Source organism: Ostrinia furnacalis, unplaced genomic scaffold (genome assembly GCF_004193835.3).
Source record: "Ostrinia furnacalis isolate ACB-3 unplaced genomic scaffold, ASM419383v2 OfSCF0932, whole genome shotgun sequence".
Classification (NCBI taxonomy): Eukaryota; Metazoa; Arthropoda; class Insecta; order Lepidoptera; family Crambidae; genus Ostrinia; species Ostrinia furnacalis.
In genome coordinates this window covers 162,043-189,387 of record NW_021131171.1, presented here as the reverse complement: position 1 = coordinate 189,387, position 27,345 = coordinate 162,043, and the positions used below count along the sequence as shown (strand labels likewise).

The following is a 27,345-nucleotide window of genomic DNA, read 5'->3' as shown; positions in this document are numbered from 1 at the left end:
TTTTTTATTGACGTACGTGTGGTTTTCACATTCAGCCAGTATCAAGTAATTTAGATGATGTAGTTAATTATGATATTAATTGGTCATTCATCACCAACCGATTCCCTTGAGTTACAATAAGATATTTTGGCACTTTACTGAGACTTTATTTACTGAAGGTCTCACTAATTATGCTACTTTGCTAGGTATCATTTATAGCAAGTTAGTATATTAATACCTAATACGTGTATGTTTACCACACCGTTAACCACAGTCCCCGGCAGAAACTACCCAACTCCACCAACTTTCGGATTCACTGCCAAACTTCATAACCAAGAGACATAAACCACAGATGCAGAAGTAAAAGAGCATTTGTAATAATACATTTAGATTTATCTTTACACCCAAGATGCGCTGCTTGAACAAGCGTATTTAAGGAATTGCCACACTGAATGTGTTCTGCGGTCAAGTCAAAGTGAACGCAGCCCGCATCATGACGTAATGAACAACATTATCGGATACTGTGTTATCGGTCTCTATACTTACATTTTGAATCTGGACGTGCTGGCACGCCCAAAGAACGCAAACCGCACTTTTGACAGATTTGTCACGACCGCTGACAGATTTCTTGCCCGGACTGTTCATACACGATGCGGGTTCTTTTTATGGTCAGTAAATTGCATACCCACCAGCTGCGGAGGCAGCTAGTGGGTTATGTGAGGCTCTCCCTACCAGAAGGGTAGGGCTAAAAAACCTGACTTTTCCGCCATGAGCCATATGGGAACGCGGGACATCGCCATTGGCTGTTGACTGCGTTCACTTTGACCTGACCGCAGACCGCATTCAGTGTGGCAAACCCTTTATTGTTTGGGCAATCAACTTGAAAGCTCTCGAGGAACTTTATGTTTGTTCGAGTTACACTGAACAAACACCGCCTTTTGTCTAAATAATGTCTGTGTGGAACTGTTGTGTGGTGAACACAGTTTAATTGTTATTGAGATCTCAAAGTTTTAGTTTAGATTTATGCAATTTTCACCTTTGGTTCTTTGGGATTAGGAATTTATTTAAGCGCATTGGATGTGCAGGTATTTTAGAAGGCAAGGTATCTCTGGATGGTTGCAGTTGCTTTTTGGTATTCATCGGGCATTTCCATGTTTCTTTTCATTAAACTTATTAAATTAAATGTGCCCGTTTTCTCAAATTCCACTCAACCAGCATCAAATCAGTCAAAGCATAGGTACATTGTCATTGCAAAACCACACTTATGTGAACTACATACCATGACCTACCTACATAAATACCATACCTTACCCACAGGTCGTGGGTTGTGTTCCCCTCAAACGTTTATGTAAACCTCTGTTTGTACCCGTCTGATTAATAGGAACATAATTTAAATGTGAAACCTTTTGTCTTTGGACAAATAAATAAATTTTATTTCTTTGTCCCCAGGTTGCAACAGAACGTACTATGGCGACATCGGCCGGACCTACGAGCTGGAACTCCACCGTCCCCGGGAAGACCTGGTCCCTTACGTCTGCCTCATAACCATCACAGCTGCTGGCGGTATCCATGGAGATTTGGTGCAGGTTAGTGAGATTTTTTTAAATTATGTTGAAATTAAACAAAATAATTATGCAGTATACCATTGCAGTCCATCGATATGGATCTGTGTGCTTACCATGATTTTACATTAGATGTCTGCGTAAAAAAATTACAATTTGTACAGCTCCTCTAGCGGCTACTTTAAAAAATAAAATCTTCATAGGTTGCACGCACCTAACGTCAACTCATGGTAAGCAACACCAGTAAAACCAGTGTCAGTGGACACTGGTTTCAGAATTGAAAAAGTTAATTATGAAATGTAAGTCAGATATTTCAGAGTTCATTGGCTGTTGAACAATTACGAACGAAAAAGGTGATCTTCTTTGACCTTCTTTTTATTAGGTGTTAATCGGATATTTACAACAGTATTTTTTCCAATACTTCGTCAGTAAAAAGATCTTTAGTATAAACTTTGGATATAAATCCAAAAAGGTAGAATCTACAAATCATTACGAAAGTTGCTAAGTATCCATAAAACACAGCAAAAATATGCGCACTCAGGCATAACTTATTCCCAATCCCAAACGTATGCTCGTGATATTTTATTTATACTGAGCAGTAAAGTAAGTCATACCTAGGGCATGTAATATCGGAAGGTTTTCAATTCCGATATTGGATTCCGATATTAGATCTCAATATCGGAATTCCGATATTAATATCGGAATTGAGTTCATGTACTATAAAATTAATATTTGATTATATTCGTAAGAATTCTGGATTGTTTACGATAAAATAATGATTTTAATCAAAATCTTTAATTTGGTACACAACAGAACTTCATAAAAAAGAAGTATTTTAAAACCATTTATACGTTATGGGTATCCATTGCATTTGGTTTTTTATGTGACAAGAGGCAAACGAGCAGACGGATCACCTGATAATGAATGGTTACTGATAAAGAGCCTATAAATGGACTAGCAAATAATTAAAGTGTTTTTGTAAAATCACAGGTATCAAACAAACTTTTACTCCTTCATTATATTACCCTGTTTTATGTTGGCGGAACGAATTTTAGAGTCATTCAAATCACGTGTTACAAAAATTGTAGAGAGAGGTAAAAAACTTGAATATGCTTGTAATTTGTTCCTTTTTGATTATCGATGTACAACTCACAAAACCACGAGCCATTATCATCCGATCAACACAGGCTCCGATGCTGATTTTCACAATGGCCGGTTGGTGGAGGCCTGCATCCAGCGCCTTCCTGCTACCTTTATGAGGTCGTCAGTCCACCATGTGGTTATGAGTCCTACGCTGCGCTTTCCGGTACGTGGCCTCCACTTCAGAACCTTGCTGCCTCATCGTCCGTCTGTTTTGCGTACTAAGACAGAACCGTTGGAAGACCTTATCACAATGCTCGAAGACCTTAATCGAGTTTCCCAACAGGTAGGCCTTCGGATGAATATGGAAAAAACGAAGCTTATGTCGAATGTCCATGTTGCTCCATAACCAGTTTCGGTTAGGAGCTCGATTCTCGAGATTGTTGACAAGTAAGTATGTCTATCTCGGACAAACGATCAGCTAGGTAGTTAGATGCAATTTCGAGACAGAGGTAAATCGTCGAATACGAAGATGAAAGTCTTCAATTAGTGTGTGTTACCAGTGATGATATACGGCTCGAAAACGTGGCCTTTCAATATAGGGCACAACGTGCTATGGAGAGGGATAAGCTTGGTGTTTCTTTACGAGATCTAATCAGAAATGAGGAGTTCCGTAAACTAACTAAGGTCGCTGACATAGCCCGACGGATTAGCAAGCTGAAGTGGCAATGGGCAGGGCACATAGTACGCAGAACTGACGGTCCATAGTCCAGTAAAATTAATGTTTGAAAGGGAGTTGAGATGTCGTTCTTTGTTGACCAAGTACCTATGGCAAATGCTAAAATTGATTTAGAACAAGTTAAATTAACCATAATATATAAATATTAAAATATTTGCAGTGGAACAAAAAGTGATGGTGAGAGACATGAGAAAATCACTGGTCTTTGCCAATCATGTACTTTGGGCTTTGTGTCAGGTTGTGGCGAGTTTAAACGCTTTGTTTAAAATCTCAATTAAAACGTTTATCTGATTCCGATATTACGATATTGGGTCGCTCAATATCGGAATTGAAATATCGGATCTCGCAGTCCGAGATTCCGATATTACGAGATTCCGAGATTCCGATATTCATGCCCTAGTCATACCCCCATCGTTCAAAGAAAACAAATAAATCTGTCGGCGAACAGATGCTCCGAGCCTTACTGCCACGCGCAGGGCTGTGGGAATTATACCGGGTGGGGTTGATACATTTCGCAAAGTTTTGAAGGGTACCGCGCCATTTTTGCTTTAACCGCTGCTGTGGTCTAGTGGTAAGACCAACTATCTCAGAGTCACAGATACCAGGTTCAATTTGTATCCCTCGATAATTTATCGGCATCATTCAATAAAAACAAATAAATCTGTCGGCGAACAGATGCTCTGCTCTTTACTGCCACGCGCAGGGCGGTGGGAATTATACCGGGTGGGGGTTATTTGATACATATCGCAAGGTTTTGGAGCGTTCCGCTTTAGCCTCACCTAAGTTGCTACTAAAACCATTTTTTGAAGGTAAAATAGAGTCAATTTGGTGACTACATAATGACATATCGCAGCATGGAGATTAAAATATCTTATCACACTACATGCACACATTAATACACTTGTTTGATACGAGACTTTGCCTAACTTAGGTAAGTATAATAAGTTTTGAAAAAACCTCGCTATATTCCTTAACTACTGTCCCAAAATCTACCTGCCTAAAAAGAGGAAAAGCAGTAATATAAAAAAATAAAAGAAAACAAACGATTTTACTTATTACTTCATCAGAACTTTTACGCCAAATTACCAAAATTATTCCATTCTCTAAGTAAAGGCTGGCCATTATTCAAAGAAAGCAAATAAATCCGTCGGCGGGCAGACGGCCTGCACTTTAGTGGCTCTTGTACGGCAGAAATATACCCGGGTATACCCATATATACTCGGGTATACTTATATATACCCGGGTATACTCGTATATTCCCGGTATGATAAATACCGTACGTGGGGTCGCCGCTTTCGCAATAACCATTTACTAGGTGAAACTATGCGTCTTGCATTTTACGACTCTTTATTATTTTATCCTTATTTTGTGATTTGCGCAATAAAAATCAGAAATATTTTTTTTCCATTATATTTAGTGACATATTACAGTTATATAAGTCACATATTTTGGTCACGTAGTACAAGTTGCGCTAAACCTTCTTTACCAAAGGAGCCACCATCTCTACCATCTACTTACCATCTAACTGGTAGTCGAACTATGAAAGAGATCTAACCTATGATCTCATAAAATGGCACAAAAAAGTGAGGAGACCTGACTTTTAAGTTGACAAAACTATCTGTCCTGAAGCTATGGTAGGGTTTTTGATTTTGAGCTCAAAATACAACTATTCCTACCGGTATTTACCAAGCACTGAAATAAAACTATTTCTACTGGTATTTACCAAGCACGTAGACCACCTTTTAGAAACCTTCCTTTCTACGCTGGCGATACTAGGCACACAGCCTCAGGCGCCTGCTCTAGCAACAGACAGGCGAGGCTCAACGCTCCGACGCGCCGCGCTTCCGCCACGAGACTTGCATGCCCCAAGGGCTGGACCCGTATTTATAGACCCATACATAAATGTAGTCCCTTTTATAGCACACCACAAAGCTACTATCCTTTTATGCAGGTGCTATAAATTGATTACACACCACACAAAACTGTCAATTTTGTCTAATACACAAGTTGGAACGGCAACATTAACAAGGTAACTTTATCACACACAATCAAGGCAATTACTGTAATGAAAATTACACGTAAGTAGTAAATATAATTTATGATTTTTAGTTAATGAAAGAGGTGATTTCAAATACAAGATCGTTTTATAAATGTGGTACAGAGGACGATATACAGTAGAGCGCGGATGCAAACACGCTTTTTGGGAGTGACGTGTGATCTTGGATGAATTAAAGTATATATCCCTTAGTATTTCAATATTAAAGTACTAAAATACGATCAAAAACAAACAAGTTATTAAATAAATACAAACTTCAGCGATTTACGAAGTATTCTAAAGTTGCTATCGTTTTAGAAATCGAGAATCGCTAAAACAGCCCTGTAAATGGTAAAAAGTTTTATAATTAACAAAGAAGTTAAAATTCCACATTGTTTCAAGTTCGCCGCGAAATGATTGATGAAAGGAAATGCCATTCTTGGTTAAAGTTTTCAGTTTTCAGCACCTTAATGTCAGAAATATAAATTGAATTAAAGTTCATTAAGAAAGCTATGAATATTTTACACATCAATCATAATATTTTATAATGAGGTTCGTTTCACTTGTTGATGAAGAAAATTTTTCAGGAAAATAAGAGCTAACGGAATCCAATAATCATAGTAATAGGTTATATAGGTGCGTATTGTAAAGCGATTTCAGGCTATTTAATTTTATATTTTTTCATAGTAAATCTTACACGGTGTAGCTTAAGTGTGATGGAGAGGTCAACAAGACCAATAGTTTTTATTTTGTGGGACTACATCCTACTGGATGTAATGTAGTAACGTAATTACGAATAGCGGTGCACATCTGCGGAAAATTATTGAGAGGCACGGAGTTACGTTCTCAGCTAGTATACCCAATTCGTTCGTTTCAGCCAAGTTCGTTTCGTTCAGCTGGAGAAAGGCCTCCCCCAAGAATTTCCATAACCAACGGTCCTGCGCTGCCCGCATCCAGGTTCTTCCAGTGACCTTTACCAGATCGTGGAACACCTAGTGGTGGACCTCATAAAAAGGCTCAAGGTCACTCACTCAGAGACTCGGATACAAAATTAATGACCCAGTACAACAGTAATAAATATATCCCTGATTCTGTAAATAACAAAACAGCATTACGATTGTTTACAAAACATCTATCCCATTTATAGCCCACATAATTCAAAGTATGCCCAAATCGAGTATATCTCAACAGACGGTAAGTTATTTCCCAAGAGAAAAATGGCTGAGAACAATATCGGAAAATGTTCGAATGTATTTTTTATGTAAGACATAAATGTAGCTTCCGTATGTTATTGGTAAAAATACAATAAGCACTGTATTACGCTATAGGTTATGACCTTACCATAGCAGACTTATCAACTCTGAAAGGGATCAACACCGTATCTCCTTTATAAGATTTAAGGATGAGTTGCACCACTTAACTTTGACAGTAAATTTAACGATAACCGGTGCTTTTTGTATGGAATTTGACAGATTTTTGACGTTTGTCAAAGTTAAAGTAAGATGGTGCAACCCACCCTTAAACTTTCGCGTTCCATTTCATTAAAATAGTAATAGACACGGATCTTAACGCGACGTTTATTAATGAGTTACATTATGTACTCACAGCCATACCAGTCTGCTTGTGACCACGGCTGCAGCATAGCAGCCGAAACGTCAAGCTGTGAGTACATAATGTAGCTCATTAATAAACGTCGCGTTAAGACCCGTGTCTTAGGCTGAGGTGCACGACCTAACTTTGGCCGTAAGTATAACGATAACCGGTGTTTTTTGTATGGAGTTTGACAGATTTTTAACGTTTGTCAAAGTTAAAGTAAGATGGTGCAACCCAGCCTTACTATTTTACCGTATCGCCTTTTCCGAGCTGTCATCGCCTTTCGCGCGCTGTCAACTGCGAAGTGAGGCATGTAGGTGCGAATAAGTGTGCGTTGCAGTATGGAGTTTCATACAAAGGATACTGAACGCCTCAAGGTGATACGGTTACGATCCCTTTTCGGGTTTATAAGTGTGCTACTTCCTTTAACCGGTATATCTAAAGTGCCACTGTCAGCATATGAAGACTCTACATTTTTCTGCCGATATAACATTAATTGCAATTAAACAAGTTACACGCAGTACTTAACATGTTAATCACTCCCAAAGCGCTGACTGATAAGCTTATTAGCTAAAGTTAATTAACATCGAATGATACCTTGATCCTTTACGAGTATATTTATTAATTTAAATATAAAAAAATAATTATCTTAAGTCTGAAAACTTGTAGAGTTGTCATTTTTAAATAACAACGAACAAAAATTGATCTTGTTTAATTACTCAATAAAAAAATGGTAAAAAAGTTATTTGTATCAACATCCAAATTATTTTTAAAGTTGGATTCTGCTTCATCTAATATCAAAGGATTGCTCAATGGAATAACATCGTATCTTAATATCGAAAACACCAAACATTTTATATTGTTATTTAGTACTAATTAATTCCTTTGCAACAAATTAATTTGGAGATGTTCAACCCTACCTTTAACCCTTTGGTCCCCAGTAACGAGGTAAACGCTTCGGGCCACGTTGGCTTTACGTGACACCCCGTACAGTGTGCCACAGCATACACTTGCCCTCGACCTTATGGCCTTACAATAAGAATGGAAACAGCAAACCAACTCTGCTTCTGCCTGTGCATAACCCGAAAATGCTGACGTTAATATACGAGACACGTTACGTGTATTTGTTACACAAACTTTTTAAATTCAGGTCCGAATAAGGAAAACAAAGTAGAATACAAAGGAGGTTGGCAATTATGTATAGAAAATTACTAAAATATTGTACATGCATAGCTACTAAGCCTCAGTTGCCATCCTCCATCTTTTTTTTTCCACAACGAAGCTTTTGGCCTGTATCTCACCTGATGGTAAGTGATGATCAGGCCGAAGGTGGAAGCGAGCTTCACCCGGAATCCTCAACCACGGAGGAACTGGCTATCTTACCTCTAACTGCCTTATCTTATCTTAAATTAAAGCGTAACTATAAATGGTGTTTTTGTATGGAGTTTCAACAGACTTTTGTATCTTATCTTAAATTAAAGCGTAACTATAAATGGTGTTTTTGTATGGAGTTTCAACAGACTTTTGACATTTGTTAACGTGCAACCCAGGGTGAGTTCACAAAATAATAAGTACAATTTAGTAACTGTATTCAGTTTGCTAGACACATCTATCTACTTACTCTCATTCTTTTTTTTCACATTTTACTCACAAGACCAACAATTTATTTGCAAAATGCACAGTAAAAAAGCGAGCAAATGTGGTTTCAACGGAGGTTCTAGCTGATAAATTCCCCTGTTTTTTACATTTCCCTTTATTACCCCCCTGAAGCCCGATCGTTTGTTAAAGGAGCAGCCTTTAATTTGCATGTAATTACGAGACCTCGACTTGTGGAAAGAAGTTTCTTATTGTTTCTTTCGGCTTGTCTGTGGGTTTAATTTGTAACGCTAGTTGCCATTTCGAATTAATGTCCAAGCAAGTTAAGGGTTAAAGGCTAAAGTTGTTCGTAATTTATTGCTAAACGAATCGTTTTGTGAGTGAAAGATCACTATCTTCTTCCTTAAAAAATGTTATAACTATTTATTTGTCTCTTGTCATCTAAATATTTAAAGTAACCAAACATTTGTTAAAACTACAGCGCGGTATAAGATAATTTCATACCAGCTTCCTTGAAAACGGTAATTAGGTAGAGATAGCTTCATTATAAGCTGCTCCGTTGAATGGACGTACGAGTGATATTGTCGGTGTTGACGGTAGTCAACAAAAATGTTCACCGTTTGTTTTTTGTTTCTGTATTAGTTAAGGTATACAAGTGTAAATGTTAATGTATGTTTTAAATTCAATAAATTATTTGTATTTGTATAAATTTAAAGATACTATAAGTAAGTTTCTATCTCTCAGTCTCTAACATTTAGACCACAACAATTAAGTACATAAAAGTTTTAGTGACTCTATATCAAGTTAGTTGATTTAAAATGATCGAATAGAGTCAATATAGCAATTCAAGGATTCTATTACTAGTTTCTTTCCAGCAGTAGCACATTGAGTGCATGTTTTAGTGACTCTATATGCAGGTTCTCATGGAATGGGGCAAAGCATCATAGAGTCAACATACATAAAAGGCACGCACGGAAATTGTATTTCCTTGGCCTCGGTATTTCCTCTTATTCGTAAAAATTACTCGACATTTACAAATGTCGGGAATTTCCTTTGTGACGTTACTTTTTTCCTTCTAGAAGTGGCAATACCTGCTTGTTTTGTACTTCGAAAGAAGATTAGAATACTTTTACTGATCACATCTCAAGTAGGTACTCATGTTGCGGTGCGTTTTGACTCTACAAAGCAAAATTTTCTAGACAAATTCAATTTAATTGGTATTTTTGTCTCACTCTTTAAATTGAGAAAAATAGATGGCAAGTCGATGAAAATTACCCCTGACTCTCTATTTAACATTCCCTTTGAGAATTCTCTTGTTAATTTTCCTTTCTTCTAATTGTGTTGTATTAGTTATGTTGATTATTATCGTTTCTTTTTTGTTTACTTGTTACGAATAATGTTTGCTCATGACAAATATTTTTACCTTATTCATAATAATTATCAATTCATTACTAACTTTAAACAATTTGAACTACATTTTCCATTTAACCACTAATTGTTGGGCCCGTCAGCTGCTTGTTCAGATATTTAATAAACTCATTTCCCAAAACCCTACAGAGAAAGACAGTCAGTTTATAAAATAATTTGAATTTTGTCTCATGAAAATTTCACTGAAAAACCGACCCAGATCTCCTGGAATCCCATGTAATTTGATGTCATTTTCGGGTCCGCCGCCCCACCAAATGGACCGTGGCGAGGTAATCGAATACGTACATATTTCGCGTTTTATAGACCTGTTTTTAACAGGAGGATAGTATACAATAGAAACGAATAGTAGGTTTGGGTTTTCACTTGTTTTTCACAGCAGAAAAGACTATTAGTATGGAGTGAAAGGCTTCATCGCTCTCTACTCTAAAGTATACTATGAATCTTAAAGTTATGTTATAAAATTAAGGCAATTTCTATTTTACGATATTCATTTTGTAGTATCCTGTAATCTATCGCCTTCATTTATTAGATAGCGTTATAATATCATATATCTACCTAAAACTTCACCAACAATGATGTTGGCCTTAACTATGTATTTTGAAATCAAACCATTTTTACAAATACAATGAAAGTGAGCTTTCTGGATGTCTCTGCTCTGTGGACATCCTCCTGTTTTATGTAATCCCAATACCTGAAATTTGTTTACGCAGACTAGGCGTGCTGACTCGGATGATGATATTGCTAAACTGCGGGGATGTTTGTCAGGCTTACACCTACAGGCTTAGGGGATTGGTTTATTACTTTTATTAAGCCAATGGCGTTATTCCACGGCACTTTGTATGTCCTGTAACTCCTATTTTTATGTTTCTTTTTCTGGATTTTAAAGGTCGTGTCTGTCACACTGTCATTTATATGAATGTTGAATTAAATAAAAATAATGTTAATCTTCAAGCAATTTTATATTTCTTAAAAAAAAACGTTATGACTTTTTACGATTTCGGCCGCGTAGAAGTAAAAAAGGTTCTCATAGGATTTTTAAATGGTTTTTATGAAGAGTGTAATCTCGGTTTCCGATATTTATGTTTTTATGTAGTTTTTTCTGAAATAACAAAATGTGTTCGTTTGAATAAGTAATATAATATTCTCTAAACATTTCATAAATACCTAACATTCTCCTAAACAACATTCGACTTTCTGACGTTAAGATTTGGAATCCCTCTTAGCATGCAAACGGCTTCAGAATCTGTAGCTCAGTTAATCTTGGTCACTGAGCTCTCCATTCAAACGCGCCAAATTCCAGGCATTTGACGCTAAACGGCTTAGTCTACGCTCTTTAGTGTTTTCTCGAGCTCTAAAATCTCCAGTTTATTCAGAATCAGAGCTCTCATTTGGATCTGTTGAAATACGGCGGTGAATTCTTAAACGGGGTCGGATTTGGCAAATGTTCGGCGTCCCAGTGTTTTCCCAGTAGTCCCGCTACAGCCTTCTCGTTACGGGACAGCTGGGAATATTTTTCCCAGAAGTTTCGTGATACTTTTACGAATAAGTGTTTTTAAATCGGGATTCTTATGGTGTGTTTACCTTGATATCTGAAATTTAACAAGTACCTATATATGTATGTGTCTACATTGTGGCTTCAAGCGAGTTCTATGTATACAATCACTAAATTGGTGAGATGTTAGCTTAGCTGAGCTTTAAAAAAATATCTCCCGTGATTGATCTTAACATTGAAATTCAACCAATCACATGCATCGATTTAAACTTGAAATTGAATCGGTTTAAGCTCCGTTCAGAAATATGCCTATCTACCTCTATTTGCATCAACTTAAATCAATTTAATTACTAAAGCCTGGTCCGTGAGCACGTAGAATTTTGTCCAATGACCCCAAGCTACCCATCCTTATCGCTCGCGCGCAATTATATTGCATCAGGCAATACGTATGTGTAATATTAAACCAGCCACTGCCGTCTTAAAAAGTGGCATGGCGTTCTAAAAATTATCAGGGGTCTGCTACTAACAGCGATCCCAGCTAATGACACCTCTGGGCTCTGGGAATATAATTCCCAGTTGTCCCAATACGGGACGCGTTTCGCGGGACAGCTGGCAAAACACGAGTCTGCATCAATTCCCCAGTTTAGCATCGTGAAATATTAATTAAGGCCCGCCACTGTGGTTGGTTATGGGACCTGATGGTGATTTAGTGAGGAAAAAAGCTAATCTAGAGGTATTGTCGGTTGAAATTACGGATATTTTCGTATAAAAGTACCTAAATAAGGCAAAGGAATATTTAAGCATGCAAAAAGGAACGAAGGCTCATTTAAGTTGTTAATAAGGATCTTTGAACTATACCTTCATTTTTTATTAAAAATGAGCCTTGTTTTTAACAAAAGAAATAGTATTAGGTAGTATCTTTATTTAGTAGAGCCACATTTTTAAATAGGTAAAACTTTCATTGGTAGGCAAAGTTGTTTTAGAATAGCTAACAAAATAAATGGTCTGTGTATTCTACAGGTGATGACCCGGGGTCCTATTACATGTTTGTATAAAGCTAACATAGAAATCAAACACACCCTTATTTATCGAAACCCGTATGCAGTTTGCAATGAAGTGTCACAAAAGACCATTGAGTTGCCAAAACCGGACAATTTTTGTCTAGTTTTCACATTTCGCCTACCACATAGAAAACTCTTCTATGTCGTAAAGTCTAGAATAGTCTAGAATATAAGATTTCAGAGTAAAACACTTGTACGTAACGGGTTCCAAGTTATTCAGTTCCTCCGAGATTTATTCTCTGCACTGCGGTTCTCCGTGCTTACGAGTGCAATGCTCGTAAATTCCAAGTAGGAATTGTTATTAATTCGACCGGCAGGTGCATTTTTCAGATATGAGTGTTTTTATTTGGCATGAGTTATCGTAATATGAGATTGTTATCGTGGACTTCTGGGCTACTGGTAGTTGAGTTTAGGCGAACAATAATGCATTAGACACATTTTATGTACTATAATTACCTATAACTTAACGAGAAATGATCAACAATGATTTGCCGCAGTTTAGTGCATCTGTACTACACTCAATCATAACATTTGCTACATATTTGGTACCAATTAATTAATTATTGATACTCGTATCTTGATTAGAGCGCTAGTGTAGATTATAGATTGATATACATATTTGATTTGGGTGTGAATTCATGAAAAAACATATCGAAATAAATAAATGATATGATTTTAGAAAATCTACTTTACTACATACGACAAATCGCCCAGAGCACGAGCTATTGAAGGGGAACACCCCAGGTAACCCTTCAAATCTATCAACGTATATTTATTCCCATATAAAATAGGTGGAACAGACACCCAACACTATTTCACTGTGCAATTTTACCTAAACGCAAGTGCATGCACAGTTTAAGCTAATGTGTGTCATAAATTAGTGGGATCCCACAGGGACTCATCATCACAGAACTAGCTACATTCAGCTAACTATCGGTGTGAAACTTAAATCTTATCTTCTGTCTTGGGCAATAACGACTAAATTGACCTGAAAGAAGAAACTACATCTTCTCTACAATTGGAAGCTCAACCGTTTATCGAAAATCCCCGTGTGGGAATAAAGTATTTTGGCTTACGTGATTCAAGTCACGTAAGTCACAGTCATTTGGTTGGATTTGGTGGGTTTTCCAAAAGTTTTTTTCCAAGTAAATGTGGCATTTCAATTGATAAGTAAGAAATATGTAGTAATTAATTATTTATTTAAAAAATAAAATAGCTCTATAAAACTAATCAACTAACACCAAGCACCCAAAAACTAAGCACCAAAATGGCCAGTATAAGCCGTGACTGCAGAAAAAGCGATCGTGTGTTAAAATAATTTGCTTAAATTGCCTTTTCAAACAAAACAGACTAACAAAGATTGCAGAGAGAGCGATCGTGTGTTTGAAATAATTTGCATAAATTGCCTTTTCAAACAACACAGACTAAACAGATCCTCGGTAAATCACCCGTTTCCCGGCGGAGTCCAATGAGTGCATTATTCTGCCAAGTGCCAATGCCAACCGTCCGGTCTGGCCGCGCTGGCACGTGTAATTATGCCAGTTAATATCGCCCCGTATTACTGGGTATTGAAACTCCAATTTGTCAGCACACGTTTTCTCCGAAATGAGGTATCGACATGCCCGACTTTGATTTACGGGAACGACTGTCAGGTGCTTCCATTTGTATCCGTTTGGATTTTGTGAAGATGGATTTTTGGTTACAATTATATTTCTTTTTATTATTTCTTGGGTTTATTCTTTATTGGATAATTTTATTTCTTTCAATCTCAATAATAACGTGGGTTAGTTCGTAGGCGTGTGACATTTATTGCATTAGTAATACATAATAATACATATAAACCAGAGTAAATACAAATGAATAGGTCATCTTCATAGAAACGCATCGAGCGCGGTTTGTATGTGAGCGCGCCAATACGTATGTGGCGCGCACGCACACACTGACAAAATTTAGCGTGGATTAGCGAGGTATTTTGTCAGTGTGTGCGTGCGCGCCGCATACGTATTGACCTACTCATTTGTATTTCCTCTGTATAAACTCTTGTTCTTGACAAGTGCAGTGTAGGACTTTCTCCAGGTACTTACATGGAGCGATGGCACACGCAAGATGGCTGGTCTCTATAAAAGAACAATAGACAATCGGGGATATTTAATTTACAGTGTCTTCGGGAATACTTTTGTCTAGCGGTAGACTGAGACTGATGATTACACTTTTGATTTGTCTGCACCTAAAATCGCCTTAATTGATTCCAAATAAAAAAATCGACTTTAAAAAATTTAACTGACACCAAAAAACTACACTAAATCTAAATAGTTGAAAAATAATTACGTTCTTTATTTAATTAGTATAATTATTATGACCATGATTGATATTTTTGGAGTCAGTGCCGGTGCCTTATTATTTGAAATTGTTAAAAACGTGGATGCAATTTAATATCCCACTCAAATATAGGTACATTTTCTATCAACCTTTTGTACCCAATAATGGACATATGTAATTTAATTTTGACGCAACTCAACTCCTTTCAACTTCAAACAGTTTCTCCTTCTTTTTCGCTTTTGACAAATTAACTCGCAAAAGAACTTTCGAGAAGTCCAATTGAAATACTAGTTGGTTACAACAGGTAAGTGGAAAACTAACTTTAATTTGACTACGAAGTTTACATATTAAATGCGATTTTAAAAGCAATCCTACGAACTGAAGATAGTATTAATTTCGATTTAACGTCACGACTCACGTTAATTACTTTTGAACTTATTTACTGAAAATAGACGTATAAAGTGTTATTTACTTACCTAGGTACTTGTAGAAGTTGTTCTGTGTAACCTTTCTTAGTCTGGTAGACAAGTCTGGAGGTTACGTAGTCGTAAAGTTGTTTTCACTTTTGTGTTGAACATTACTTATTTGATGTTTTAATTGTGTAACCTTATGACTAATCTACTTGATAAATTTTTCATACTCGTAATAGATGAAATGAAGACAGTTATGATACAATAACTTTTGAAGTAGGTACTTAACCTATAAGTGTAAATAAATCTATGCTGCTAGTCTGTTTACGCAAAAAAAAAATCAAAGAGAATAGTCTACTCTAAGGCTGGGTTGCACAATCTTCCTTAACTTTGACAAACGTCAAAAATCTGTCAAACTCCATACAAAAAACACCGGTTATCGTCATGGTTACGGTCAACGTAAAGTGGTGCAATTCAGCCTAACTGAAGCCTTATAGATACTTTTATTTTCAAAAGAAACGATCGGTCGTTATCACTGCTTAAAGCCACACAAAGAGTGAATTAATTATTAAAAACAAACCCTTAAAACTTGGTGAAGGGTAACAAATCTCCGAGGTAAAGTTGAGGTTCATTTCAGAACGCGCTTAAAACTAAGTTGCGGTTAAAGTTAGAATAGCTGTTTTATACTGAAAGTTACTTTAATGAGCACTTTTAGAAGTTCCAGGAGCAATTGTAGATAAATATTAGCGACATGTTATGCTGTCGATGTTTGAAAGTACTTACTAGAAATTGAAATTAAGATGAAGTTTGAAGCATTTAGTGGTGAGTTGAAGTAGTATCCTACTAATTTGATTCCAGTAGGGTAATCATGCTTTGAACTTTATTTCTCTCTACTAGTTTTTTTTTCAAGCTTTATTATTTCTTTTAACCCCTGAGTTGTCTAGAAGAGAACCGTAGCGATAAGACCGCCAGAATTAAGTTTGTATTTTTTTTTGCATTTACTTCGCAAGTATTTGTCTTTTTTGAGCAGAGCGCATAATAAGGACTAATTAACTGTATTTTAGGAAACCAATGTGGTTCATCGGTTAAAAGGTTACAAAAGAAAGATGCAATTGTTAACAACCTCGCACATAAAAATAAAATATCGATATAGCACCTCGATGGACCGACAATCGAAAGATCATCCGCGAGATTAATGTACACCAATCGAGTAAAATAAAAATGGATCAAACGAGCACTCTCCCAGTCCACGCATGAAATGTCATAGCGAAAGAGAAATTGAATTCGACCGGGTTTATTGATGATATCCATCGTTCACGAGAACCTTACTAATAAAGGTTGGTAGAACATAACATGAATTCACTCGTTAATCTTTCATACTTTTTTTGAGATACATTTTATATGATTTCATTAAAACTAAATTAAAAAGAGGAGGAGTAGAATCGAATACTAGCTTTTGTGTTGTTTATCCTTTATTGGATTACAATAAAGGATAGATATCATATTTCTAGATATGAAACTGTATGAAATATTGACTTCCGTTGAAGTTAATACAAAAAGACAAAATATCAATAATGTGATTAAAATGCAGAACGATTAGCACAATGATTTTTATTTGTCTAAGGTTAAGCCTAACGAATCAGTCATAGCCTGAAATCCACCTAAAATATTTTGTGTTATATTAACCGCAGGCTTGTCATTCGCAATCATCCAAGTTGAACTACTCTCGCCTTTGTTTATAACTTCAATAATCCCGTTCACAGCGGACTCAACCCTGAAAAATTAAATTATAATATCTCACTTTCATGAATTTTTATCGGCAAGATGCTGCTTTTGTATGCAAAACGTCTACGCCTCGGCATAATTTAATTTTGTCAATGTGAATATGAAATATGTTACCTTACCGCTGCCGTCATATTTCCTCAAATTGCGTTGAGTATTCAAATATGCGTTGGCATAAACTTATTTGAGAGAATATTAAGGAAGGAAGGCGGTAAGCACTTGAATAAAAAGTTTCAGCAAAGTTTTCTAAGAAACTATTGTCATTAAGGAAGTCCAAGCAGCATGAGGTTTACCTTTGCCTCACAGGGGCTTGTGTGGTCTGGTTCTGGGTGAAATCTTTGTCTAAGTTAGAGATATTTGGCTTCTGTAGTATAGCAGTATCTGTAGGACCCAAGCACACCGTCAGGACTCGAACTTGCGACTTCGAATAATAGAACTCCGCCTGCGAATTTAAAATTTCACGGGTCAAACTACTGGAACTTCAGCCATTCAATTTAGTTAAAATGAAATGAAATAAATTCCAAAAAAAGTCGCGAGAAATATTCTACATTTGAAACTTTGTCTTCCCTTTAAAAGTTCCGTTTGACTCGACTTGAAAAGACTTGATCCCGTAATGTTTTCTTGTGCGAATACGTGAATACTGAGTGTGTTTTATTCGAGTTAATTTCCTTTGAAGGATATAAGCCAAATGGAATAAGAAGTGGTTTTATGTGATTGTTCTTTAAAACTCTTGTATTTCCATCAATTCGTATAAATTGTTTTCCTTCAAGAAAAATAGAAATACTCCTTTTGTTTGCCATTGTAGTCTAAAATTGCTGTCATTATTATATCTGTAGTAGTTTTATATACATTGTTTGGCATACCTTACATAACCTCTACAGAATTCACTATAAAGACCCAGAATTTGCATCTAAACGACACTGTAACACACTTACCCCAATAGAATTGCTGAACTGTAGTACCGCAATTTTGGTGGCCGAATACACAGGCAGGCTGGGTTTTGGCCTGAGGGCTAGCAGAGTCGACACATTCACGACTGTTCCTCCCTTCCCTCCTTTGTCAACTCCCATAATGTCCAGCGCGTTCAGAGTGCTATTCACTGTTGCTGACTGGAAATTAATAAGGTTTGTTAATACAGGGTGTTGGAAAATGAAAACCATAGATATGGATTTATAAAGAAGATGATGGGACACAACAAGGAGTCTAAGGCTGGGTTGCACCTTTTACTTTAACTTTGACAAACGTCAATCTGTCAAATTCCATACAAAATACACCGGTTATCGTCAATAGGTGGTGCAACTCAGCCTAAGCGAAGCAAAGGCAAAAATTTTGTCAAGAATTTTAGACTGTCGATAATTACGACTAATTTAGTAAGTTAATGTGCAAATAATGTATTTTGTAAATAAATGACGCCTATGGATTTAAACATTATATTAAGAACCAAATTGTACGTTTTTTCCATAATCTTTGTGGATAGAATAAGTTATTCCAACAAGCAAAAAATATGAGCATCATCACATAGCATAGCTTACCTTAGTTATGTAGATAATAAGACTATAAGTAGTAGTTATAAGTTTAGTAAGCTATGTGACTACGTCTTATAACTTGAAATTTTCAGCACTTGTGTCTTTTACGTAATCTCTTCAGATTAGATTCCCGCTGCCGGCAAAGGCAACGTCATAAAGTTACTAGATCTCCAACTCGCTTCGTGCATCGCCACAGTTTTAATATTATTAACTCGATCCCTAACGCAATGTAATCGAGTCACAGTCATTCGAAGTTTCCAAAGTTGTCGTGTCACTTCGATATTAGTATCGAAACATTGTTTCATAAATAGAATTAGTTTGATCAAGACAAGTAAGGGACGCGAGAGCCTTGTCTGATTGGTGTTTAATTGTTAGTTTTATGACTGAAGTTCAAAACAATTCCAAGCATGAATTGAGGGTTTTGATTGGTTGAATTTCAATATTTAGACCCATCACAGAAGATGTTATTTCTTTTCTTATTCTGGTAACATTGAGATTGAATCAAGTTCAGGCTCTCTTTTGTAATACAATCCTCAGTATTTACAGAAAAACGCGTAACTTTAGTATTTTTACCAAGTCTCAGATCTTGTGTTTCAATAGAACAAGATTTCCTTTATTTTTATGTTTCTTAGAACAAATTTTGAATCGATTTGTAGTATTCGCGATAGCAATTTCCCGTGACTCTACACTCATTAGTTACCAGCATTACACTCGTAGGTTAAAGTAAATAAACTTCACACTTACAAAGTTAACATCAACAATCTTCTTATAAGCATGGTCGTCGGCGCTCAGCACCGCCGCGTTGTTTACAACAATGTCAAGTCTTCTATACTTGTCGAAGACCTGTCTGAAAGCGGCGCCAAGTTGCTCCTCGTCCGATATATCGCATTTTATGAACTTGGCTCTCAGAGCGCCAAACTTCGCGAACAGTTCCGCTTCTAGGAACGAGCCTTCCCGCTCCGCTATGTCTAGGAAAGCCACGAACTGCAACAATAGAATTAGATTAGGCTTACTTAGGTTGCTGATTGGATAGCACCGCAATAAACAATGATTTTAAAAATGATGCTGGTTGTAATACGACACTTTCGTCATGTCCATTTAATGCATCATGGGAGTTTGTAAAGATTTTTGCAGTCATCTTTCTTCTCTGTTATGGACCTTTGTAGCTGACCTAGACACTTACTTAGTGCCCTTTGGGAAGCCGATTTTGTGGAGTTATATTTACCACTGAAGTAGAGAAGGCTCTACGTAACGTAGAACCGGTCGGTATGGAAATTCTTGGGGAGGGCTTTGTACAGCAGTGGACTGCAAAGGGCTGTTGATGATGATGATGATTTTAGTTATTCACGATGAAGGTAGTATAGAAACATGAAGAAGTATTTATATATTATATTTATTATTGACCACTTCAAGGAATTGAATGGCATTGTTTTTTTCAATTCCACAATTTTTTTGACTTATTTTTTCATACAAAATATTTCGCAATAGTTTAATAACCATGATAAAACACCTTAACCCTAGAGTAGTCGCGCCTTTCCGTGAAACGCGAGTGCTCGCGTATGAGCATTTTGCCGCCCAAACTAAAATTCCGGTTGTGTGTCAAATAATAGTGTAAAAATATGAAAATCTGTCAAAAATGATAGAATAAAACATAAACTATTAGAAAATAACGTTTATTAAATATTTGTGGTTAGAATTTTAAGAAAAAAAATTATTTTGGAAATGTTAGGAAATATTTAATGAAATCATAGAAACACTATTGTTTTTACCTACATACATCATGAACAATTTAACTTATTAGCACAATTAAAGGTTTTTCTCATCTATGACATGTGCTTCAGCAAAACAGTCCTGTCACGTGTGCATTTAAGGTGTGTTGCACAGTAAATTTGCACAGCTATTGTACCCTTGACACATCATCTTCAGATTCTGCCGCTGATTGTTCTATATCAGTATTGTAATGACTATGTTTACTTTTTCTATAACTTTCGTATACATTTTCTACTAATTTTAGTGCACCAGCTTCTTTGAAATCCGACCCTCTTCCTTGTTTTTTCATTTTATGTATTTTACGTGAATTTTACCGAAAACGACATGAAATAAATTAGCACTAATAGTAATTATCAATGTTATGACGTAATTAATGTCAAAACAACATTATACGCAATGAAAACTAACAATCTTTCAACTAAACTAAAAATCAGACACACAAATTTTACTTACGTCAGTAGTCGCGCAGTGAGCAATTTGCCGCAAAACGTGACATACGTTCAACAATCGTTCTCTATTGCGGTCACCTGCGTACTAAATTTCTTCTAATTTCTAATACATGGAGGTGAAGTATTGGGAGGCAGCTACTGAAACGCTTGACTTTGACAAACGCATCGTGTAGAAAATAACTCGATTTTTTTGCCGAGGGCGGCAAAATGCTCATAGCGCGAGCACTCTAGGGTTAATACAAAAGTATCAATATCACATTATTTTAAGTAAGTAATTAATAATTTTACTTATCAGTGCAAATATGTACAAAAAGACTAGATAACTAGGTGAAAATGTTGGAAAAAACTAATGAGATTGATGATATCTACGAAATTACACGAAATCAAAAAGAGCACGTTATACAAAATATGCAGCCTTGTCTGTGTTTTACTAATAATTGTTTTCTTTTGTCTCATTTTGTTCCTAAGTGAAAGATTTCGAAATATACCCACCCGAGCATTTTCCCAAAGAAGCGTTTTGACTATACCCGCACCTACTCCTGCTGCGCCACCAGTCACTATACACACTTTTTCCTCAACCAACGACATTTTTATTAATGAAATTAATTTATCACTATTAATTTTCACTTTAAAATTTCATCACATTATCCAACAATACATGATGATCGAAAGAACACAACGCACTGAATGACCTGATGAGTAATCGATAGAAGAACTGTTTTGCTACACGAAAATAATGTGCTGATAACGGCTATCGGCCGATAATAGTAAATGAGAAACGGTCTCTTTGTACCGTCGCCAGAGGTATTAGGTATTGTTGAAACGGCTACTGTGTTTTAGACTAAATAACAGATTATTATTATCAGTGTCTGCTGATATATACAGGTGGAATTTTGAAATGCCACCTGGAGGGAAAGTACTCTATACTGTAGATAGAAAATTAAACTCAAAAGAAAACATCCTTTAACTTTGAAAAGAAATAGAACTGCATTCAAATATTTCTAATTGCTTGCCACTAACAAACTTAATAAATTAAATGTAAGGAAACCATGAAATCCTAAATTATTTTCATTATTTACAGAAAATTGTATGGTGTGGTGGTGAATTTTCGAAAAAAATTCGGAAATTTTTGAATGCTGTTCTCTGTCTTTAAAAAATAAAAGAAATGTTTTTTTTTTTAGTAAAATGTTCTTTCTATCTACAGCAAGTATAACAGTTCTTTCCCTTCTAGGTGGTATTACAAAATTCCACCCTGTATTATGTGTAGACAAACGGACGTTAAAATTTTCATTGTACCAAGTCGCAAAAGTGTAGTCATTTACGGGGAAAACTCCGAAAAAAACAAATGAGCAGCTGCTTATCAATGTCATAATTTATGTTTCTCTTCTCGAGTCTGGTTTAATTTTCTGTCATATGGGAAAATCCCGAAAAAACAAAAGAACAAATTTTAATGCTCCTGTCTTTTTTGCTGTCGCTCATACCAGCGTCACGCTTTGTAAGAGAGAGATAGATAGATGTGAAAAACACGAAAATCGTTTTTAGGAGTTATCTTGCTGATTTGAAAGTTAATAATCATCACATATGCCGTTGTTAAATTGTATAATTTTTAAGTTTCATTAATATTTGTTTATATTATTTCTTCAAATATTTCATAGAATTTCAGTTTTTTTTATTTTGTTATTAGTTAGTAGGTACGTAAACAGCATAACATTAAACACAAACAAATGCAGTTGTTTTCTTTGACATTGACCTCTTATTTCACTGCACTGATAAATGTGTAAATAATATTGTTGTAACACTGATACGAGTAATAATTCAAAAATAGAAATGGAAAGTCAAATAATAATATCTGTTAAGTTACCATAAATATTGATTTTTAAATGTGCCTAAATGGAAAGTCAACATTATTTATCATGCGAGGTCTTTAATACATATCTATCTATATAAATAAAAATGAATTGATGTTCGTTAGTCTGATTAAAACTCGAGAACGGCTGGGCCGATTGAGCTGATTTTGGTTTTAAAATGTTTGTCGTAGTCTAGGGTAGGTCTAAACGGTGAGCAAATACGCGCGGGATATTGTTTTTCTGTGACAGACAAAATTCCACGCGGGCGAAGCCGCGGGCGGAAAGCTAGTAGGTAATAAAAGTGTTAAGTTATTAAATAAGAGCTAATTTCTGTTCAGTTTAAAATTTTTAAAATAATTAAAAATGTAAAACCTGCATTTTAAAATACTAACCAGTGACTGTTTCTGCCACAATACTACTGATTTTCCTTTGTTTTAAAAAACTCTTTTCCCGGTCTTTTCTTCAAAATTTCTTGAAAGTAACGACTCTACCTAAAACAAGAACGTAATTAAGGGCTGATTTTTCAATCGTCAGATATCTTTTAACTGAAGAATAAACTTGTCATTTTGACATATTTCCCATACCGAAACTGTCAATATGCCAAACTTATTCTTCAGTTAAAAGTTAACCGGCTATTGAAAAATCAGGCCTAAATCTGAGAATATTCACCCATCAACTGAATCTTATCTAGTACAGTCAGCGTCAAATTGTTCGTGGCATCCAAAGTGGCCAAAAAGTTGACAACACATCCTCATTAATAAAAAGTTACACTTAGGATGAACAGCTCTGGATTAAAATTACATTTCCATACTAAATGACAACTTAAGCCAGAGTTCAACTAGGGTGTAACTTTTATTAATAAGGCCCTGACTGTACCCTGCCTAACTAAGCAGACAGCTTGTTACAATCTGACAGATACAAGATTCCTGCTAAAATGAATTCCCATTGCTTGCATAGGATTAAAACAACATCGTACTAAATTGGGCTACCGAAAGTTAAGCGCGCAGTTAATTAATAGACTTAATTAAATCTCTGATGTGGTGAACTAATACAGCTCGATTTAATTAATTAAATTTAATATTTCAAATTAAATTTCAATTTATAATACTTGGATTCCAGACGTACGTAATCCGCAGGATAAAACACTCGGAATCCTCAACAACCTTTCTTGAGTGTTTTAAAAACCTAAGGTATGCTTCAAGAATTCCGTTTTTATACAGGGTGGAATTTCGTAATGCCATCTAAAGGGAAAGCATCTACTTACTCTTAATACTGTAGATCAGTGGTTCTTAACCGGTGGTCCGCGGACCACTGGTGGTCCCTGGAGGCATTCCGAATGGTCCGCCAAGACATCGTAATAAACAAGTGACGTGACGTGATGAGTCGAGGCAACACAACGCAAACGGCGCACAGTGGGCGAGAAATCGACCTCCCCTTTCATAGGATTTTGAAAAAAAAAAGTGGTCCCTGACAAGACAGAAATTTGGTCAAATGGTCCCTCGCGACTTAAAGGTTAAGAACCACTGCCACTGTAGATATAATATTTTACTCAAAGAAAACATTCCTTTATTTTTTAAAAGAAAGAAAACTGCATTCAAAGATTTTCGAAAATTCGCTTGTCACACCCGAGAATCGAACCGACTAAAATCTTTTAAAAATTCTACCCTGTATATCAAACCCTCTCGTCGCGAAATACCTGACTCGGCGGAAAATTAAGAGATAAATGCGTATAAAATTTCTTTTCCGCCAAGACCATGACGGTGTACGAATTTCTTTTGAAAGATTACCCGCGATCTTAAAGAGGTATCTCTCGTATTTTGAACGAAGCCTAAGACTTTTTTTAAAGACTGCGTAGGAAGACTAGATTAAATTCTTGATTAAGACAAAATGAGCACCTACTGAAAACAACAGATTATTCGATTAAAGTTTTAAAAAATAATTATGAGTTAATGAGACATTATGATAGATATTAAAAAATATGGCCTTCCCAACCCGTCTGGCCATAGCAGCGTGAGGGAGGAGTATACCAAACCTTCAATTTTCTTTTTTTTTTTTTTTNACATAGTTATGACTCGATTGTCGTAATGAACGAACTTTGTAAACCTTGCAGGTTTGTACGGAACCCTCGGTGCGCAAGTCCGACTCGCACTTGGCCGGTTTTTTTTAAAGAATAATGTAACCATAGCTTTACTAAAGGTTGAAGCAAAATTAGCGATCCGAACTCTACATTAGATCTTATGCAAAATATGATGAGTAAGCCGCTGTCGGATTTTAATTATGATAATGTATTATCTTAATCGAGCTTATGGCTTCATTTTCATTTCCATAATAATAACGATTCTAGGAACGTGTTAATGAAGGAAATTGTATATCACACAACGCGGCTTAATGATATGAGTTTGTAGTATTGTAATTATTGTTGTTTTAGATAAAGAGAGATTGTTTATGTTTTATTAAACAGTGGAAATCATCGGGAATTTTATTCAATTTTAACGTCAAATACAGTTAAAAAATGTAGCCCTTATGGGGCACTTTACATGTCTCCTTAACTGTTGGGCCCTACCAGCGCTTCGAGACAAATATTATGGCAAAAAATCTTCTCAGCATTAGTCGCTATATATGTTGTCCCGAAGTGGTGGTAGGGCAAGCTATATTGGGACGTGTATTTAAAGTGCTCTGAACGGAGCTTGCTTAGTAATTTTCAATTATAACTAACCACCATAACCCATGAATAAAGCCGTACAAAAATAGTTCTTACCACCTTTGATTTACCATAAAAATGGTATTAATCCAAACATCACAAAGCCCTTCCACCCTTTGTGACATTTCAAGATCCATTTGACAAACGAGTCCAAGATACACTATGGCCAACTTACTTTCACGGTGACTATAACGATGACCGGTGCTTTCTGTATGGAGTTTGACAGATTTTTGACATTTGTCAAATTTAAAGTAAGATGGTGCAATCCAGCCTATAACTCATACAAAATTATTCTACAAAGTCAAAACGTTTAAGTTTACTTATAAAGTTGGAGTTCTATCAAATTTTGGTAATCACATTGTTCTAATCCTCTATAAACTTAGAATCTAAGTTTACAGTCAGTTATAAGTTTAAATAGGTGTTTACTTTTAACATATAACGCTGTCTAAAACTTCAGTAATTATTATGCCCATCAAACAAATGCATAAACCAATATTTCAACGAGCGTTGAATTCTGTGCTTTATATTAATATTTACATAGTTCCAATTGTTTTAGTCCGTAACTAAGCAGAGCATGTATTATTTCATTAGATATATTTAGAGCATGACTTCCAAATACAGCTCAGCGAAAATTATAACGCTAGTTCGTAGGTATATTAATAATTTGATAATTATAAATACCCACCTTGTTATTTTGATAATAACTATTGTGTTTAAATCACTTGTGGATTTTTTTTATCCACAACGAGCAAGCTCTTGGCTTGTATCTCACTTGATGTTTCACGGTTTTATTAATCCTCAATCTATCTGTGAATTAAAAGTAAATTATACCATTTGATATAACGATACGTTTAAATTCCTATTCGATCCAATAACATGGATAAAGTGCCCATTGGAATTTTTGGAATAGATTTATAATAAGAAATCCTGGAATCCATTATGTGTCGAAAAAAGTAATAAGTCGAAGATCGATGAATGAATAGTTGGGCAAATGGTAAAAAAGGTAACCCTAGATAATTTATCGAGTTGGACGCAAACCTTTAACTGCCAGGTTTATTTCAGGGATTAGGCTGTTATGTAAGCTGATAATATGACATACTACTCAAAATAATAATGGTTCATTTCATATTCGGCCTAATAATCAAGTAGGAGAGACCTAGGAGAGTTGTAACAATTTTTACTTTATGGGCCACATCTCGCTCAAGAAACATTCCTCAGTTATGAACCATGTAAATTAATGTAGCTCCGTTCCTTCTACTTCATTTTAAAATAAAGCCGCCGACACCAAGCGCCGGGTTGTTGGCGGGCTTGGTATGTGTAGTAACCTTTTTATGTCGCTATCGTACGTGAACAAAACTATATTAGGATATCTTAAACAAGGACAAGATCCTGATCGTGTTTTTGACTCTTCAAAACTCTTCTGACGCTGGCAAACTCTTTGCACTAAGCTACTCCATTATCCTTCTTAACTGGTAAGAACATAAAAGTAGCGGAATGAAGGCAATCGATATTATAATTACTTAACAATGACTAGCTCTTGCGTGAGAGGTCGGCGCCGCGCGATTAAATATACACGCCTCAATTTGTTTGTGTTATTAGATCCAAGCACGACTGGAAGAAGGGAACACGCGAGGTGACTGGCGTGAGGTCTGGTGTCCATCGCAGGCACAGGTGTTTTGTTTTTAGGGTTCCCAAAGACATAGCAAGCTCAACAAAGGTCGCAGAAAGTACCGGTCGTTGTGAAAATCCTTGGGGAGGCCTTTGTCCAGCAGAGGACGTTATTTGGCTGAAATGAACGAAACGAAGCTTAGTTAAAGGTGACTGAGTTTCTTGCGCCACTTTTTTTCAGCACCACCCGATAATGTTGTCCTAAAGTGGAGATAGGGCAAGCTATTCTCGTATTCGGGACGAGTAAAGTGCTCTAAAAGGGTCACAGTCACAGAGTTTTTTTTTTAAGATGATAGATAGAGGTAAAA

General features: G+C 36.0%; 2 protein-coding genes across 2 annotated transcripts in view; one reads left to right on the top strand and one right to left on the bottom strand.

Moving 5' to 3' along the window:
- The window catches only part of LOC114350638 (low-density lipoprotein receptor-related protein-like), a 109,987-nt gene extending 96,674 nt beyond the window's left edge, over nucleotides 1-13,313 (top strand). Inside the window, exons 3-4 of the mRNA XM_028301506.1 lie at nucleotides 1,429-1,565; nucleotides 13,245-13,313. Of these exons, the coding sequence (XP_028157307.1) occupies nucleotides 1,429-1,565; nucleotides 13,245-13,313 (206 nt within the window). The remainder of the gene's footprint in view (nucleotides 1-1,428; nucleotides 1,566-13,244) is intronic.
- Nucleotides 13,314-16,888: 3,575 nt separating this feature from the next.
- Adh (alcohol dehydrogenase-like) lies at nucleotides 16,889-21,615 on the bottom strand. The gene is made up of 5 exons (XM_028301521.1): nucleotides 21,314-21,615; nucleotides 19,347-19,586; nucleotides 18,012-18,185; nucleotides 17,370-17,518; nucleotides 16,889-17,068 (listed from the first exon to the last, which is right to left on the bottom strand). The coding sequence occupies exons 1-5, from the start codon at nucleotides 21,407-21,409 to the stop codon at nucleotides 16,906-16,908; spliced, it is 822 nt and encodes a 273-aa protein (XP_028157322.1). The 5' UTR covers nucleotides 21,410-21,615; the 3' UTR covers nucleotides 16,889-16,905.
- Nucleotides 21,616-27,345: the final 5,730 nt, after the last annotated feature.

Excerpts from the sequence above, each read along its gene's own strand:
- Adh (XM_028301521.1), bottom strand. The coding sequence starts at position 21,409 with ATGTCGTTGGTTGAGGAAAAAGTGTGTATAGTGACTGGTGGCGCAGCA. Across the intron at positions 18,186-19,346 it reads AGATTGTTGATGTTAACTTT|TCAGCAACAGTGAATAGCAC; the intron begins GTAAGTGTGAAG and ends ATTAATTTCCAG. Across the intron at positions 17,069-17,369 it reads CAAGCCCCTGTGAGGCAAAG|GGTTGAGTCCGCTGTGAACG; the intron begins GTAAACCTCATG and ends TTAATTTTTCAG.